Genomic DNA, 19,837 nt, shown 5'->3' with positions numbered 1-19,837 from the left:
ACAGGGCAACAATTATGCCTTAGATTAAGGCTAAGAGCATCCAAGGAGACAGAAGCTTGAGAGGGAAAGTGACCTGTGACTTGTGTATGAGTGAGATACAGAACCATCCAGGGAGGGCTCATTAGGGTTCCTACCACAACAATGTTTCTCACAGGCAAGGCCAAGCTCACTTTCCCTTTGGAAATGAAGATGAAACAGAAATTCAAATGGGGGGAGAGGGGAACATTGTTTTATGACTGATAACATCCCCCAAACTTGGATTACTCTGTGACACACAGAGTGCAAAGGCCCAGGACTGTGACCCCAGGCCACCCCTCCTTAGCTTTGGTCACCCTGACATCCCCCTTGACAGCTGCTCAGCCAAGCCCATGCTGAGTACCTTCCTGCCTGTCGATGATGCCTAGCGCACTGGCATCCCGGATGAACAGATGCCCATTGTCAAAGATGCCAAACATGCCTGCATCAACATGGGTGAAGTAGAAGAAATAGTTCAAATCATTGCTCCTCAGGGAATCCAGGACCCTGAGGAGTTGGTAGGCAAGGTCAGCAGCTTGCTCTGGAGGCGCGTCATAAAATTCTTGCAGCGGTCTGGTGCTGGTACTGACCAGGAATCTACCACAGGAGCCCAGGTACTTGGGCATCGGCCAGCCTTCTGCTCCGGGGAAGATCTGCCAAGTCAGAAGGAGCAGGCATTAGACACAGGAAGAAATCTCACAGTGGCAGCTTGCTTTCTACCTCTTGTCCACAGCCCACAAAGTCTTACTGCCAGCCTGAATCTCAAACATGCTGGCAAAACATTTCTTTTGGGTTTTATTTTATTTTATTTTATTTTATTTTTTACCTTTTGCCACATGGTAAAGCCCCTGCCTTTCCCCTACTTTTGTAGTATATTGTTAATGGAAGGAAGAATTCAGGAAGGAAGAGGCTGCTATCATCTGTGCTGTGGATCAGATTTCACAATTTTCTCCAACTGGGACCTGAGAATGCTAACCAGCCTTCAGTGATTTTTCAGTGCAATCCAGGATTCAGGGATATGTTTTTTTTTTTTTGTTTGTTTGTTTTTTTTTTTTAAAGTTGTGTCATTAAAAAATATGACTAGTCTGCAATTTCCAAGATATCATTGCTTAGAGACCATGGGAAAAATAATAAAGGATCAACTTCAATGTAACTGCAAGACAAATAACAATAATAATAATAATAATAATAATAATAATAATAACAACAACAACAACAACAATAAACTATTGCAAACAGGGTATCATGTATGTAAATAGTGCCAGCTTTTCAGGAGGGTTGAGGCCAGTTGGTTCAACAGAGCTTATGAATAAATAGAAGAATACAAGTACCTGGTTCTGGTTATAGGACAAGAATCATGCAGGTGGCTGTTCCTTGGCTGTCCCCATGGCTAGGCTGAGCAAATCTGCCTGGCTCCAGTGACTACGTCCTCAAAGATTCTCCTCAACTGGAGGGACGCTTCCAGATACACTAATACTGATCTGAAGGAGTGTGGCTCAGCCTGTCTCCTTATAAGAGTTCTCAACTTGTGGATTTGGGAGATGCAAAGTGGGGAGGGAATCTTAGCTGGATTTTTCTTGACAGTTTTTTAAAATATATATATATATATTAGCACTTTACAAAGGAGCACTGCATCTCCATCACTTTCAGCCCTCCCTTCTTCCTCTAACTCCTCCTATGTTCCCTTCTTTCTCCAAAATTAATGATCTATTCTTTATTATCACTACACATAGATACATATATTTGTATGCATATATCTTCACACATGTATATACAATCTACTAAGTCCATGTAGTGTTTACTCATATGTGTATGTGACCAGAGCTGGCCATTTAGAACTGGACAATCTCTGTGGGAGTTTGTTCTGGAGGAGATTGATTTTCTTATTGACCACCTGTAGCTCTTCATCTCAGGGTAGAACTATGTAGAAATAGTCCATGTTAGAATCTCAACTGCTGGTCATTTTTTAAATGAAGCTGTGATGAACTGATAACAAAAACTATAACTATCACTTTACCCTTTGATTACCTTTCTAAGGAAACAAAATAACTCTAGTTCATGCATCTTTGTAGCAGAGTGCTTACCCAGCATACACAAGGCCCTGGGTCCCATCCCCAGCACTACAGAAAACAAAATAAAAATAGACTTTAAAGCTACTCCCTTGGCAATTTTCTGGTACCTGCTACCCACTTCAACCATGTTATAAAGAAGTCATGCTCTTTGTGCTTTGAGTGTCACCTGACTGTGGCACCTTACATACTTTGTGTCTCACAGGGACACCCTACACATATAGACCTATACCTTGTCTTAATGTATGAAGCCACTCCTGTGTCCCATCCAACAATCTCTCAAGGTAAAGCCCAGGGTGGAGTGAAGTATCTCAGCCCCATCCATAGTCTCAGGCCGGGTCTCTCAGGATCTAGACCTTAAAGTAACTAAGGTGCCAACAGAAGTTTAAATTATGGGTAAAAGGTCTCCAAGAAGACCCCTGAGCCTGAAGGGCGAGTGATAGCTCCTTCTATTCCACTAGTACATTAAGTGCCAAAGATACTGGGCAAGTTTTAGAGGAAAGAGTACAGCTTCTGTTGTCTCTGGTGTCAGACACCTTTGGGATTAGGTTTCATGACTGAAACTTTCTGAGTCCCATTGGGGATAATAATAACATTCCGGGGGATCGTGGTGAGCACTGGCAGTGATAGCAAATATTCAGCGAAACACTTAGCATGTAGCAAAAATCCAATAAGCAACACTAGCTTTTGGCTGATCTTTAGGAACTGTCTTTGTTGTGGCTCCTTTCTTCTCTACCTGCATCTATATTTAGTATTTTAAAAGATGGTCTCATTATATAGCCTGTTTCACCATGCCCTGCTTTCCCTCATATTTTCCTCTCCTCCCCCTCTCTCCCTTCCTCATTCCCTTTCTCCTACTACTTCCCCTCCATCTTTCTCCTCTCCCACCCATTCCTCTACTATTTACTTTTTTTTTTCCAGCCTCGTTTCTTCCCCTTCGTCCTCTGGCATCCTATCCTTTCTGTTCACTGTGAGACTTAGGTGTCCTGACCCTTGGTCAGAGAGATTTAGCCCCACAGGCTTATGTATGTCTCTCTTTTTTTTTCACCCATGGTCATTGATATCTATTTATTTCTGAAACGAACAAACACAATTATAGAAAGTCACAACTGGTCAAAAGGCTAAGAACAACAATCCATTGAGTACATGCAGAACATATCTGCTACATTTAAGGTTTTATAATATTTGCATAAGGGAGGAGAAATAAGAACAAGAGTTTCAGAACATCTCCTAGGAGATAATGTTTTCTATGTATGTCAGATAATCTGCACCCATCAAATCTCAACAATATTATGTATGTCTCTTAACAAGGTGTCTCTGTCTTTTTGACTAAGCATTTCCCCAATACGTCCTCATTTATTTGACCACTCTTCAGTTATGTCATTTCCAGTTGGTTTTCTCCTTTCCAAACATAATTTCAGGGTGTATCTGTGGGTGGCTGTTTCAACAGCCCCTGAGTTTGCTCAAATCTTACTTATCTCAGTGGCAGAGATCGAATTTGCCTTCCTCCACAAAGCCCTTCTTTGCTGCCTTAACTTGTAATGTTGGCTGCTGTTCCCAGCTACCCACACCCTCAGCTCTGCGTGCCTATACCTCTTTCCTCAACTGCTGCCAAGGCTGTTACACATTTACTTGATGTTGCAAATGTACTGGCACTGATTTGTGGCCCTAAGACATGCAACAAGAAGGGGAAAAAATTAACCCGGGGTGGTAACATAATCTGAGAGGAGAAACTTGTGGGGGGTCACTTAGTACCTGCAGGATGATGGGGTGTGCATTGACAGCCAGTGTGTAGAGGAGACGCAGCTTGTCACGGTCAGTGAAGTGGTCCATGAAAATGCTGCCAGCATCAACTACTTCAGCATATCGCCGAACCACACGGTCCAAGAGTCTTTGTGAAGGGCAGCGCAGAAAGGGACTGGGCAGGCCCTGGAGAAACGCGAGAGAGACCCCAGATGAAGAGATGTTGCTGAAATTTTGTAAGTGACACAGACACTGGAATGGGAGCCCAGGTGAGTAGTAGAAGAGAAACCATGGGTGGCTGAGGAGGCTGCTGAGCAAGTGTGGAAACCCCTGGATGGGGCAGAGGGAATGGACCACTCTTGTAGGTTGTGGAAGGAGAAGACAGAGTGGGCTATGGAGGAATGCGGGCATTGAGGACATGGAGGTCAGCTCTGCTTCTTTGAAAGTTTAAAGTTTACTTTTTCTCCCTACACAGCAAGGATAGCTTCAAAAGAGAATTAACAGTCCCAGCCATCTTGCTGTCCAGGTGCTTCCAGAGCAAGCTCTTTTCTCACGGCTGCCAGCCTCCTTACAGATGTAGGATACAGAGTGTCCAGTGAAAAGACCCTTACTAATGTGGCAGTTGGTAAAGTTAGCTCATTATCAAGATTTCTCCTGAGGATTTAGACTTGGAGATCCATCTGAAAAAGAGGATAGAGCTATTAGGAAAGCAACGGATGCTATAAACCAAAATGACTGTGGACTTAAAGAAAATTCAGAGAAAAACAACAACAACAATAGCAAAAAAAAAAAAAAAAAAAAAAAAAAAACCCTCACAATTACTGCATTCCAGAGCTCAAGCCTATAAGCTGCCATGATACATTCTGAGATAGGGATGGTGCTATGATTTGACATTGTCCATCAAAATTTCATGATTAGAATTTTAGTTCCCAAAGACATATGTTAATGGTATTTGAAGTTGGCATCTTCAGGTGGTAATTAGGATTGAATGAAGCCAAGAGGGTATCACGATAATGATATTAGTGGCCTTTTAAGAAGAGGAAAAGAGAGTCTCAGTGATTAATAGCACTGACTGATCTTCCAGAGGTCCTGAGTTCAATTTCCAGCAACCTAATGGTAGCTCACAACCATCTGTAATGGGATCCGATGCTCTCGCTGTTATGTCTGAAGACAGTGACAATGCACTCATATGCATAAAATAAATAAATATTAAATGAAAAAATAAGAAGAGGAAAAGAAACTTAAGCTAGCACGCTTGCTGTGTCACATCATATGACGCCTCTGTCAGGTCATGATACTGCATGAAAGCCCACACCAGATGCTAATATCAAATTCTTGGACTTTCCATCCGCAAAGGCTTTAGTAAAACAAATAGCTATTCTTTAAAAATTGGCCTGTGATGGTCATGTATTGCAATAGAAAACAGACTAAGATGACATCATCACAAATTCCTTTTCTAGGAAGTGGGCTCGTTGAGCCTTTGTTCCTTGTTACAAGGAAGCCAAGCAACTTTATCAACCCAGGCAAATGTGGCTTTACTGAGGCACTCAAGAAAAAACAGTGGGTTATAATAGGGAGTCCTAAACCCATTGTAACTTAACCTTTCCCTCAGGAAGATAGTGTATTATTTCTCTCATGTCACAGGAATGAACCTTAAAATTTTTCGTTTAAAGCATCCAGCATCCTGGGTCCCAAAAATTATATTACATTAAAGCTAATTTATATATTAATCACCCAAGATGTTCTGAGTAACTTTTGATGTTTTCAAAAGCAAATATTGCTCAAAAGGTGAAGATTTATCACTGCTGAATACATCTGAACATTTAATCTGATGGAAATATTAATCTATGAAAGAAATGAACATTAGTTGTTCTTAGAAAGAAAATCTATTTTTAGAAAGAAAAAGAGCAGAAGTATGGCTTTTCATCCTAAGATTGGAAGTTGGCTTTTCTCTGTAAGGTTACCTCCAACAACTGGGTGTAGAATGTTGAATAAAGTGTTCAACAAATGACATTTGACTCTGTATGAACTTAGCTGCTCTACACCAGCTCTCTTACTTAGCTCTTAGGGGAAGAAGAGAAAACTTTAATTCTAATATACCTACTTACACTTATACACTTAAACATCTCTGATATGATTTTGCTGTTAAGTATGCTTGTAAAACAGAGTTGAGGTTAATTATGCATCACAGTTAATCAATAGGCTCTCATTAAAACAGTGACAATTTAATAGTTGTCTCAATTGGTATGGACAATTAAACCTTCCTTAATCAAAGCATGAAACTCCTGTTTTGTTTTATTAAGAAAGCAACTGACAGTTTTATGCCTACCCCAATTTTGTTATTTTGGGGGTGTATGCTAAGATAGGGTTTCTCTATGTAACATTCATGGCTGTCCTGGAACTCGTTCTGTGGACTATGTTGTCTTCAAACTCACAGAGATCCACCTGTCTCTGCCTCCCAAGTGCTGGGATTAAAGGCATATGCCACCACATTCTGGATTATTTTGTTCTTTTAATAAAGTAATTTGAGCTATTTCTTTTATCTGAAGTGCCAGCACAACAGGGAGAATTTTGATGTGTCAGTTTCCACCTATAACTATTTGCTAGTATAGTGATGATTTTGAAGCAACCACTTTAAACAGAAATTCAATAACAATCTAGTTACTCTTAGACTGGAGACTTATAGGCAGAGCTCATCTTCTTAGCTCACTGCTATATGTAATAGAGGAGGGAGAATCTTTAAGTTTATGGTTTCTAAATCATTTCAATTTTGCTTTGCAATCAATATGTTAGGGCAGACTTATGATAAGTCTCTTTCCCCTTAGGAAGTTGTTGTCTGATACTGAGGCTGACCAACCCAGATTCCCTGAAATTAAGAGGGAATTAAAGAGGACCAGTTGAAACAACTTGCCTTGTTGGACTGAGAAACTACTAGATCCTTGGACTTCCCATTCATAGTTGACCATTGTTGGGGTAGTTTGTCTACAGACTTCTTTTATTTAGTTCTGAGAATGCCTGCAACTAAAAGTTGCAGTGGGGAATTACAGGAGATGGTGAACAGAGGAGAACAGGGAGAATTGTTGAAATGGAAATGGAGCAGAAGCACATGGCATGGGAAACTACTTTACCATAGGCAAAACCACACTGGGTATTCAGAGAAAGTGAAATTTTGTCTACTATGATTTCATCTTTGGAAGGAAAAGTGCTGGTGGTCAAAAGAATACAAAGTTCTGCCAGTAGTAGAAATGGGGGCAGAGTGAAAATCCAACTGTGTGTTCAATATGTGATTTAGAAATAGCTTGTATGAACTGCATAGCAGCCAGGGACATGCAACCAGGGATGTGATCCTTTCAATTTCCATCGGCACTTACACAGCTGACCCTGTACCACAGCTATCTGCACCCCAATCCCACCCAGAGAGAGCTTTTCTCTCAGGAGTGCTCACAGACTCACAGGAGGAACACGCACCAGCAGAGACAGCAAGATCAGCTAACACCAGAGATAACCAGATGGTGAAAGGCAAGAACATAAGCAACAGAATCCAAAGCTACTTGGCATCAACAGAACCCAGTTTTTCCAACACAGCAAGCCCTGGATACCCCAACACAGCAGAAAAGCAAGATTATGATTTAAAATATCATCTCACAGTAATGAAAGAGGATTTTAAGATGGATAAATAACCCCCTAAAAGAAATCCAGGAGAACATAGGTAAACAGGTAGAAGTCCTTAAAGAGGAAACACATAAGTGCCTTAAAGAAATACAGGAAAACACAACCAAACAGGTGAAGAAATTGAACAAAACCATCCAGGATCTAAAAATGGAAATAGAAACAATAAAGAAATCACAACGGGAGATGAGGAACTGGGGTAGCCACCAGAAAGTTCCAGATTCATGGAAAGTAAGAGGTTCTCAGGACCCAATAGGGATGATAGCTGAAATACCCAACAAAGGGGAGAGAGAACCTGTAGAGACCATATCCAAAGGTTACACATGGCCCCTGGTTGAGGAATGGAGCTTCCCACCTATCTCAAAAATATTAACCCAGGATTTCTCCTGTCTAATGGAAATACAGGGGCAGTGTGGAGGAGAGACTGAAGGAAAGGTCATCCAGAGACTGTTGCACTTGGGGATCCATCCTATATGTAGCCACCAAACTCAAACACTATTGTTGATGCCAAGATGTACTTATTGACAGGAGCCTGATATAGCTGTCTCCTGAGAGCTCTGACTGAATCCAACAGATACAAATGCAGATGCTTGCAGAAAACCATCATACTGAGCATGGGAACGCCAAATGGAGGAGTTAGGGGAAGGACTGAAGGAACTGAGGGGGGTTTCAACCCCATAGGAAGAACAACCAACGAGACCTCCCCCCACCCAGAGCTCTCAGGGACTAAACCACCCATTAAAGAATACACCTGGAGGGACCCATGGCTCCACCTGCATATGTAGCAGAGGATGGCCTTATCTGGCATCAGTGGGGGGATAGTCCCTTGGTCCTGTGAAGGCTTGATGCCTTAGTGTAGAGCAATGCCAGCGTGGTAATGTGGGAGTCAGGGGGTGGGGGGAGCACCCTCATAGTAGCAGGGGAGAGGAGAATAGCATAGGGGATTTGCAGAGGGGAAAGGGAAAGGGGATAACATTTGAAATGCAAATAAACAAAATAATCAATAAAATTTTTAAAAATTGGAGTTTTTCTTAGATCGTGTCAGAGTGGATAGCATATCCAGGACAACTGAGTATACATTAAAGCTTCATTCAATTACCTGGATGACTTGGGATGGGGTAAATAATATGGAAAGTATTCCTTGTATCACAAGTTCAGTCTCTCAAAGACCCAGTTTTTATGTAAGAGAAGTCCTTTCACTTCTAATGATATCTTTTCCTTAGGCAGCCTTTCTGTTTGTTTAGATTCTTGGTACTTTGCAGAGACTTTAAGTTGAACCCTCATGGAGTGTTCTCTGAGGAGCAGAGGGGTTGAGATTTTGTTCCATTTTGGTTGCTTGTGAGGTTTACCAGGATAGGAGTAATCAGCCACCTGTGTGTGGAGTTGCATGGGTGGCTTTATCTTTTCTTCTGCTTCTACTAATAAAAGCTAACTGCCTATTTCCTGTTATTCAACCTTGTACTCCACTACTCGAGGAGGGATTTCTGCTTGAATGGGTAGACAACACTCACCCAAGCTTGGATTTCTAAAAAACGGGATGATGAAATAGTTCCAAGCATATCCTTTACAGTCAAGCTGCTGGGGTTTGAATTCTAGATCTGTCACTTAATGTCTTAGTTAAAGTTTTCATTGTTGTTAAGACACCATGACCAAGGCAACTCTTATAAGAACAGCATTTAATTGGAGCTGGCTTACAGGTTCAGAGTCTCTGTCCATTATCATCAAGGTGGGAGCATAGCAGCATTCAGGCAGGCATGGTGCAGGAGTAGCCGAGACTTCTACATTTTTATTCAAAGGTAGACAGGAGGCAACTGGCTTCCAGGCAACTAGGAGAAGGGTCTCAAAGCCCACTCCCACAGTGACATACTTCCTTCAACATGGCTATACCTATTCCAACAAGGCCAGTCCTCCTAATAGTGTCACTCCCTGGGGCAAGCATATTCAAACTATCACACTTAAGGACTGCATGGTCTGGGAGAAGTTCTTTATCTTACATGTAAGTGAGGGATAGTTATTAAAGGAATCATAAATCTTTTGAACCAGGATGCTTTTAAGGAGATGATCTCACAAGTTTAATTAAAAATGATCAGTATCATACTTGCACACAGTGCACTGTAATTATATTCACTACTGCCCTCTCACCTATATTTTACTTCTGGTGACACCTTTTCAATCAGTCTTCCCTCTACCCTCGTGTCCTCCTTTCTTTTCCCTTCCCTGGTGGTCAGTCGCAGCTGCTCTGTGTTCATGATTCTATGGCAAATTCAGAAGTCAGTGCTGCACTATATTCCTCCCCATGGTTTCTCACATCTCCCTCCAGTCCCTCATCCTCGGTGTTCCCTGCATTTTAAAGGAAGGCTGTTCCCTTTTTATTCTCACACTCAGTAGTCACTTATTCTCAGCACTTTGACCAGTTTTGGGTCCCTGCTTTGGTCATCACCTACTCCTAAGGAGGATTCTCTGACCAGAACTGAGAACTGCACTAGTTTTGTGGGTATAAACATAAATAATTATGAGGCAGTTGAACTACATTTCCAGTTAGTAGTAAAAATAATCAGTATTAGATTATACTATATGGCCATGACCACTCTAATTATAGTCTTTTGGCTAAGTCTACAGTGCCAGACATGCATTTCTTCCTACAAAATGCACCTCAGAGCTAGCCAGGAAGTGATTTGTTAGTCCCAGAGCATCTAAATCACTGTTGCACCACTGGGCCTATCTTTTGTAGGCAGTACAGCATTTTAGCATACAGGGTCCATAGATGAGTGTGGTTGTTGATTATTATTACGGAATAGTCTACACCGCATTTTCCAGTGCTGTGAATATTACCTAACTAGGAGGAATCTTCCATCTCATTTCCAGCTTGGTTTCTCTGTGTTCTTGGTGTCTTCAGCAACTGGGTCTTACAGTTTAGTTCTAGTGGGCAACCAAGAGCAATGGTGTTGCCTCTATTGTTTTGGGATGCTTTAGTGACTAGCTAGCTGATTTAAACCTCACAGAGAGGCATCCTATGATTCTTCAGGCTTCTGGTATTTCGGTCTGAAAAAGTATGGCTTCTGGAGCTGGGCATGGTGGCACAGGCCTAGAACTTGGGAGGCAGAGGAAGGTGGATCCCAAAGTTTGAAGCCAACCTGGTCTACAGAGCAAATATAAACTGTCTTGAAAAATAGGAACAAAAAAGAAAGAAAAGATATAATAAAAGAAAAGACAAGGCAAGACAGACCATGGGCTTCAGGGATTCATGTTAAGCTATGTGGTAGTTTCAGTAAGGACAGACCCTCATATACTCATATGATTAATTACTCCATTCCCAGTTGGTGGAACTACTTGAGAAAGAGTAGAAAATGTGGCCTAATTGGAGGAGGTGTGTCACTGGGTGTGGGTTTGAAGTTTCAAGAAGCTCATGTCATTATCAATGTGATCTCTGCTTTCTTATTGCAGTTTGAGATGTGAACTCTTAGCTGTTCTGGCTGCTATGCTTTTGTTCCACCTTCATAGACTCTAACCCTCAGAAGCTCTCTGTTCAGTTAAGTGCTTTCTTATATAAATTGCCTTGGTCATGGTGTCTAATCATAAAATTAGAAAACTAACTAATGCAATATGAGCTGCACACACACACAAACACACACACAGAGAGACAGAAAGACAAACAGACACACAGAGATAATTTATATAAGAAAGACTTTAGTTTGGCTTAAGGTTCGAGAGGGACATATTTCCATAATGGTAAGAATGATGCATGGTAACAAGAGCAGGAAGCTGTGAGATCACATCCTCACCAGCACACAGGCCACAGAGATAGCCTGCAGGAACTGGAGCCAGGTTTGAAACCCTCAATCCATTCTCAGTGAAAAGCTTTCTCCAGCAGGGCTCTACCTCTGAAAGGTCCCATAGCCTTGGCACCAACTGGGGACCAGGTGTTCAAGTACATGAGCCTATGTATTGCTCATTCAAACCACAACAGTTAGCCTATAAAGTAGTAAGTTTCTATGTGAATTTTCCATATATCCTTAGTTTTAGTTTATGCTCTCCAAACCCCAACATTTCTATTATCTTCCTCCTTCTTTTATTTTTTATATCTTACCTACCCCAGTATTCTTCCCTTCCACTTCCACATTATATATATTTTACTGTTCTCTCATTCAGGCATCTTCCTCACTCCCCCATAAACAAGATGATTTCAACAATGAAACCAGTACAGTAAGCATGCACTGAGGCCACTTCAGACAAGCCTGAACAGATAGTAACCTTAAAAAGTAAGTTACTTGCTCACAAGGATGTTGAAAGAGTCACCTGTGTAGGAATCTAGTAGGTATTATGTTCATGAAAAATCATTTAGCAATATTAGCTACCTGTCCCAGCTCCAGCCTAGCCATCACAAGGTTTACAATTGACACAAGGTCAATTTCCCACAACTACACCTTATTTTCCCTTTATATTGCCTGTTGCGGTAAAAATAAATGTGGTAACTTTTATCCCAGACTAGTGCCAGCACCTTTTAGACCACATGGCACAATGGGGTATTTTTATCTCAGTGGTCCATACTGCCCCCAAGTACTCTCAGACTTAGGCAGACCACGAGCTACCCTCTCCTAGCTGTATCCCTGCCAGCCAGGAACTTAGTTCATATTCCCCACAGCCCAGTAAAATCATGACTCAATAATTTATCAATCAGATTTATATGTTAAATTCTCAATCCACAATACATCCATACAATAAGCTTACAACCATTTGACAAAAATATAAACCACCCACCTAGATAAAACAAACTGACCAATAGAAACCCTTAGAAATAGTCATATCCAAAATACTGGAGAAAATACAGGAACAAAGAATAGAGCAGAGACTGAAGTAAAGGCTACCCAGAAACTGCCCCACTTGGGAATTTATCCCATATACAGACACCAAAACCAGACACTGTTGCAGATGCCAAGAATTGCATGCTGACAGGAGCCTGATATAGCTGTCTCCTGAGAGGCTCTGCCAGAGTCTGACAAACACAGAGGTGGATGCTCAGAGCCAACCATTGAACTGAAAATGGAGTCCCAACCGAGGAGTTAGAGAAGGAACTGAAGGAGCAGAAGTTTGCAACCCCATAGGAAGAACAACAATATCAACCAGCCAGACGCCCCAGAGTTCCCAGGGACTAAACCACCAACCAAAGAGTACACATGGAGGGACCTATGGCTCCAGCTGCATATGTAGCAGAGGATGGAATTGTCTGGCATCAATAGAAGGAGAAACACTTGGTCTTGTGAAGGTTCCATTCCCCAGTATAGGGGAATGTTAGGGCAGGGAGGTGGGTGGAGGTTCACCCTCACAGAAGCAGGGTGAGGGGAGAGAAGGTTTCCAGAGGAGAAACAGGGAAAAGGGATAACATTTGAAATACAAATAAATAAAATATCCAATTAAAATTACAAAAATAGTCATATCTATCTATCTTCAATCAAGACCATCTAGGTCTAGAATCTCTTCTCTTCCCCTCCTCTTCTTCTTTTCCTTCTCTCTCTCATTTTTCTTTCTTTATTCTTTACTCCAGGTCTCCAACCCTGATGCTACCACATTTAGTGTGGACCTTCCCTTCTCCACTGGACTTTTCTGAAAAACCCTTACAGTTGTTAGTAGATATGTGTTTCTTAGATGATTCTAAATCTAGTCAAATTAACAATCAGGACCAAAAATAATGCTAACTCCCTTTTTGACTTTAAGTGTTCTGAGTCTCCTTTTTGATCTTTGTAACTAACCTAACCCTAACCTTAGCCCTGATTAAGACACAAACAAAAAGCTGAATGTGGTATCACACTCCTCTAATCCCCGCATGGAGGGAGGGAGGCTGAAATACGAAGACCAAGTTCTCGGTTAGCATGGGCTGCAGTGGAAGGTCCCATTCAAAACCACCAGAATGAGCACGAGCACCAGCACCACCATCATCATCACCATTAGCAGTAGCAGTAACACCACATGAATTGTTTAGCAGATTTGTCTTGTCATTTGAAGTAGAGGACCATCTCAGGTTAATATCCTACACTGACATGCTTAGTATCTATGTAGCCATACCCTTAGTTAGGCTCTTTCCTTTATGTTTACATCTCTCCTGTTGGCAAATTGGTTGGTATCCCAAATTCACCTGGTAGTGCTCACAGGGTTGCCAACATCTTGAACTAGCTGGCAGATGGAAGTCTGACCTGCTTTTCCTCTCTTGCTGGGGACTTTTTTCTTTCCTCCCACTTCCAGTCCTGCATCTTCCTCTATCCCAGGGCCCCTGGGGCTTTGCCAATGAAATGTTTGTGGGTTGGTCAAAGATTTTCACTGTGTCAGATGAAATCATCACAGTGGAAGGCAAAGCAGCTGACAGCTGGGGCAGTCAGGGCAGTTGATGCAGAGCAAAACACATTATTTAATGGTCTGTCATTTTGACTCAAGTATGCTAAGGTTGATTGCAGTTTTCCACTGGGCCACTTTTTCCTATGGGTTACTGGTTCTAGTTTCTACTTCTTTTTCTAATTAAAAAAAGGAAGCTAAGCATGTCTGATAACTCTGATGCAGGAGGCTCTGAGAATTATGATTGCCAAAAAGTACTCCTGCTTGCCTAGGAAAAGGGCTGCTAGGCTTTTTCTTTACCTTCTCCCTGTGCCTCTCTGGTGAGACTGTACCAGGTGTATCAGGCAGGGTTCAAACAGAGAGGTAGAATTATGGGACTTTTCCTGTTGGGAATTGGGGGCCTTACACCTGATAATCAGGTGTTCTATTTCTGACCTATAGCCCTAGCCATTGTATCTTCTTTGTAATTTTCTATCTTAATCTTATGTTCCCTCTTGTTAGTGTTTCCTGGGTATCTTCATAGGGTAACATATACTATGTCTTTTTATGGTGGAAGGAAGGGCTATGGGCAGAAAAAAGCAAGTAGCTTCCTGGGCATGAGATAGCAGCTCCAGAAACAATAGCAAGAGAGGTCACAAAGCCTCCGGAACAGGCTCAGCTAAGCTCTTCTTGCCCTCAACCCCCAGGAGGAAGTGTTAGTAGTCCAGACTCACTGTGATTGTCTCTAGGCTCAACTCCAGCAATTGCATTTTAGATATAACCAGAAAGAATTAGGAAACTCTTCCTCCAACCCAAATAGACTAATCCAATCATGCACATGTGTTAAGAAAATTGCAAAAGCTCCCAGTGAGGGTGCAGCTAGCCATTCATTCAACAAAACTTGGTCAAAGTTTATTTGTTTTATATAAAGCAGGGGGTCATAAAGATAAATAACAAAGGGTGCCTACCTCTAACTGATTGGTACTCTTGTGAACTAGTGTAACATGTCTGCCACAAGTTTCCTATGGGCCAGAATGTGACGAATGCTATAGGAGGAGTAAATCATGTGCAGAGTAATAGGGGAGTGTGGATAGACTTTATAGAAGTTGTGATATGTACCTGGCCTTGAAGAATGAGTAGGACTTGGGTAGGTGGATATCTAATGTCAATGTATTTCAGGTTGAAGGGTCAGACTTGAACAAAGATAAGGATTAGAGTTAAAGATCAATTCTGGCCTAAAAGATATAGAGATAGAGTCATCCAGGGAGAGGACAGGAAAAGCAATCTGGGGAAAAGGGCTTATCATTTGAATGTTATATTTAGTACTTTAGATTTTGTTTAGTAGTTAATGTACATAATCTTAAGAGTCAAAGGTTATGGTTTATAAAGGTGCTATAAGCATGCTTTGAAACTTGTAGTGCGAAGGGAGTGGCAAGATGGCATAATACTTGTTGTGTTTGATGTCTGGGACCCACATGATAGAGAGTAAGCAATGTTTAAGGCTGCCATTTCCGGAGTCAGGAGACACACGTTAGATTCCTCACCTGTAAAATGAGAAGAATGTGCCAGGTGCTAAAGATCAACTATCAACACTATGTATGAAGGGTGCCTGGCCCAGAGAAAACAGTATGTGGGAACTTTGAAAAAAAATTTTTTTCAAGGACATAAAAAGAGTTACATGAAGTCTTCGCACAAGATGTTCTTCAAAGTGTGATTTTGATAAGTGAAACAAATAAACCAATAACATCATTCAACAACAGTAAATTAAGCTGTGTTATATCAACATGATGAGATGCTGCTTGCTTATCATTCCAACAGCAAGAACAGTATGTGGTATGCAATTAAGCCATTGGGGAACATTACATAAAGAACTCTGCAGCCATGTTTAATATGATTAGAAAAATATAGAAGGAATAACTTCAATATGTTCACAGTCATTTTCTCTGTCATGTGTGACATTTGCCTCCTCAACTTCCTAATATTTTGTTTCATTGTTTTATGGTGCTGGATATAAAAATCAGAGCCTTGCCCATGCTCAGCTAGCACCCTACCATTGATCTGTGCCCACAACCCTGATATATATATATATATATATATATATATATATATATATATATGATATATATATATATATATATATATGATATATATATATATATATCATATATATATATGAATACCATTTTCCTTTAGTAAATGGGGGATTAGGGCCAGGACTGCCCTGTAAGTTTTACAGGTCTCTTGTGTAAAATGGCAAAGAATTTATGAAGAACCTAGGTTATATGTCCTTCTGTAGATGCTAAGGAAACTAAATAATTTCTAATATTGTTAATGGTTGAAATTGAACATGGCTCATGTTTTGAATGTTTGTTCCCCAGGTGGTGGCACTATATTTCAGTGTGTGTGTGTGTGTGTGTGTGTGTGTGTACTTGTATAAAACTTCTAAGAGAGGAGAACTAGCTGGCAGGTCACTATGGGTAGATCGTTGATGGTTTTAGTGTGATTCCCGGTTTCCAGTCTCTGGCTGTGTACTTCTTGGTCTGTCTTTCTACCTTACAGTGAATAGAGAATGAGGGTGTTGTATAGAAGGATCACTTTGTTGGAAGAATCTTCTGAATACTGGTAGGCATATGTAGAAATAAAGAGATCAATAAGAAATTATTTAGAATATATATATATATATATCTAATAAAGAAATTGTATTCGAAACATAAATATGTAACTTGTGAAAGTCAATAACAAACATAGAAAACTACAAAGTGGACACATATAAGTACCCTTTCAAAAATCAAAGAAGTCAATAAATATATGAGAAAGGGCCCCACATTATAAGTCATCAGAAAAATGCAAGCGAGATTATGTAGAAGACTGCTAGATACCTACTAAAATACCTGAAGTTCCAAATTAAAAATAATTCTGATGCAGATAGAAATCAGCAGTCAGTGCCCTCTTCTCTGTTGTGTATAGGCAGAAGAATATATTGAGTACTGTGAATAGGAAAACTGGCAGCCCTTTCTGACTCTGTCCATATGTAATGCTATGATCCAGAAAATTCACTTCAACATGCTTGTGTTCAATTGTAGGTACATGTAAGAATGTTGGCATCAATTCCAATTCACAATAGCCCAAGCTAAGCATAACTGAAATGTTCATCAATAGCAGAATATATAGCCTGTATCATTAAAAGTAAAGTATTACACCTCAAGGAAAAGAAAACAAACTTTTGATTCTTAGAACATGAATAAATACTATGACTTGATGATATTTTAGTTTTCTAATACTGCAATATTCCATTTAAATAGACTTCAAAAACAGGCAAATCCATCTAAGGTGACTCAGTCCAGGATATCGAGCACACTGAGGGGGAGACAGGGTGAGTTACTGCTTCAGTTTGGCTTGGGTTGTGAGGATTTTTTGGGATACTGTATTTTCATTCCAAAAATCAACTAGATCTGAGGAAATTGGGATGATTTGTTATCCTAGGAAGAAACTTTTTCTTTTGAAAGAGACACAGAAAGGCCTTTTGATGGTCTAGAAACATCCAGTATCTTGTGGGTGGTATTTCCGAGTGAACCCACATGTTAAATTTTACCTATTATACTTAAGTTTTGTGTGTTTGTGTGTGTTGTTTATACTTTAATTAGAAATCTTTAAAAATAGCTATTTGCCCTGAATAGTGATGCATGCCTGAAATTCCAGCACTCAGTAAGAAGATCATGAGATTAAGACTAGCCTGAGATACATAGCAGACCTTGTCCTAACCATACCAAACCAATTCACCAACCGCCCACTAACTAACCAACAAACCAATCAACTAGCCACCAACAAATCACCACACAACCACCAACTAACCAAGCAACCAAGCAACCAACCAAATCAACCAACCAACCAACCAAACAAACAAAAAGGCATATCTTAAAACAACCTCAATAATTGACATTGTGCAGAGGTTTTATCAGACAAACAGACAAACAAACAAACAAAAAACAAAGAAAGAATTTTGGTGGCAAACAAATTGGAGTTTCTGCCTTTGTTTAAAGTTTAACTGTCTTTGTTGACAGATGAGACTTTGAAAGAAACAAAATAGGCTGAGCAGGAATGGAAAGCCAACTGCACCAAACAAACTTGTATTATTCTGAACAAGTTCCCTGGCACAAAGTCTCAGTGACTTTGCAGACAGTGTTTCTGAACCATGGGCAGTGGATACAGAGATCAGAAAAAACTAAAACAAAATTGTTTTTAATATGCATAAAAAGCAAGTCGTGGCTTAGTGAAACTGATGGCTCATGGGCTCATCCGGGATCATGGTAAATATCCGAAAATAAAATGTAGAAGCTTCTGAAATGAAAGTTGATATTATGGAGCCACTGACAATTCTGTTAATCAAATAATTTCTGACTGGCTTTCTTCTTTGACCTGGCTATTTGATCTTTTTAATCTCATAAATAGAGTACATGTATAGTGAGATACTCAACAGTGATTCTTATTTTAACACTAAAGATCTTGGCTGCAAACCCAAAGATAATTAATATTTGACTAACTGGGTTTGTCTAAAAGCTAATAGATGAATTTCATAGAAAATTAGGCTTTTTCTTTGGCCCTGTCCTATGTAACAGCTTTATTAACAATAGTATATAACTAAAGTTTTTTTTTAAAGACTTGTTTATTTGTAAGTACATATTTATAAGTACATTGTAGTTGTCCTCAGACACACCAGAAGAAGACATCAGATCTCATTACAGATGGTTGTGAGCCACCATGTGGTTGCTGGGATTTGAACTCAGGACCTCTGGAAGAGCAGTCAGTGCTCTTAGCCACTGAGCCATGTCCCCAGCCCATAACTAAAGTTTTGTTAATTAAAACTGAAGATGATGTATACTTGGGATGATAGTAGTGTGAGAAAGAATCAGAATTAAGAGGCTGGAGAGATAGCTAAGCAGTTAAAAACATTTGCTGCTCTTCTAGAGGACCCGCGTTCTCAGTGTTCACAAGCATATAGATTCTAGCATAAAAACAAACAAACAAACAAACAAACAAACAAACAAACAAAAAAATCCACTTCTGGTTTCTGCAGGCAGGACCACATATAACTTAAAAATAAATATGATTCATTTTTTTGAATCAGGATTAATCTGATAGGTTAAAGTAAGATTTAATTTAAGATCAATTTTGTGGGATAAGTGAAGTGTTCTGTTCTTATAAATGAAAATCTAGTGAGAGGAGTTTTTAGTTAAGATAAACATTAATATACTTAATACTTCAATATGAGGTCAATGGACAGATAGAACGATAAGGAAAACTAGGGATTTTTACATTAGAGATGAAACAATTTAGGAGGAAGGTTTTAGGGGAAGTGAGTAGAAATAATTTATATGCATAAAAGTTATAATTCAGGAGATTTTTTTCTGCCCCCCCCACATAGCCTTTTTTTTTTTGAAGAAATATGTTTACTGTTATTGTGTTATCAAGGTAGACAATCCTTTGTGTGTGTGTGTGTGTGTGTGTGTGTGTGTGTGTTCACCTTACTTTCTTTAATTGGTGATGTTTCAAGTTTACTTCAAGAACTTATGACAAACAGAAATAGAGCTATTCCCTACTCCAGCAGCTATGCCTTTCTCAGAATGAGAGACTGTGTAGATTGTCCTAAAGCTGTTAATATTTTACTGTTAAATCTACTTCCCCAAGAAGGGCTGCCTAGTCAAGTACTCATGAAGTGACTTCATCTGAACCTTCCCATTTTAATTAGAAAAATAAAGGAGAGCCAGTGACTGGGCAGTGTAAGGGAGGTAAAGAGAGGGGTCAGAGGATGAGGGAGAAACTCCAAATGGAGATTCATAAGAATAAGCTGGATCTAGGTGGGCTTAATTGGCTTTAAATAACTATGAACATTTAAGAATTTTATAGGTCTAATATCTCATTAGATAGGGCAGTTTGTATCTTTGTCTATTTGATGTAATCTTGTTGTGTAGAGGGTTTGTGGATTGAGAACTGAATACATAAACCTGTATGAAAAGCTATCAGGCTATGTGTTTGTGTTG

General features: G+C 40.1%; 1 protein-coding gene across 2 annotated transcripts in view; it reads right to left on the bottom strand.

Annotated features, from left to right (window-relative positions):
• DIPK2B (divergent protein kinase domain 2B) overlaps positions 1-19,837 on the bottom strand; it is a 50,322-nt gene that overhangs the window by 7,657 nt on the left and 22,828 nt on the right. The window contains exons 3-4 of one of the 2 annotated variants that reach the window (XM_080910819.1): positions 3,840-4,013; positions 380-668 (exon numbers count right to left, since the gene is read on the bottom strand). In XM_080910819.1, coding sequence (XP_080766945.1) covers positions 380-668; positions 3,840-4,013 — 463 coding nt within the window. The remainder of the gene's footprint in view (positions 1-379; positions 669-3,839; positions 4,014-19,837) is intronic. The other variant, XM_080910820.1, reaches the window with a different exon arrangement.

The sequence above is a fragment of the Micromys minutus genome (genome assembly GCF_963924665.1).
Source record: "Micromys minutus genome assembly, chromosome: X".
NCBI classification, from domain to species: domain Eukaryota; kingdom Metazoa; phylum Chordata; class Mammalia; order Rodentia; family Muridae; genus Micromys; species Micromys minutus.
This window is presented reverse-complemented; position numbering and strand designations above follow the sequence as displayed.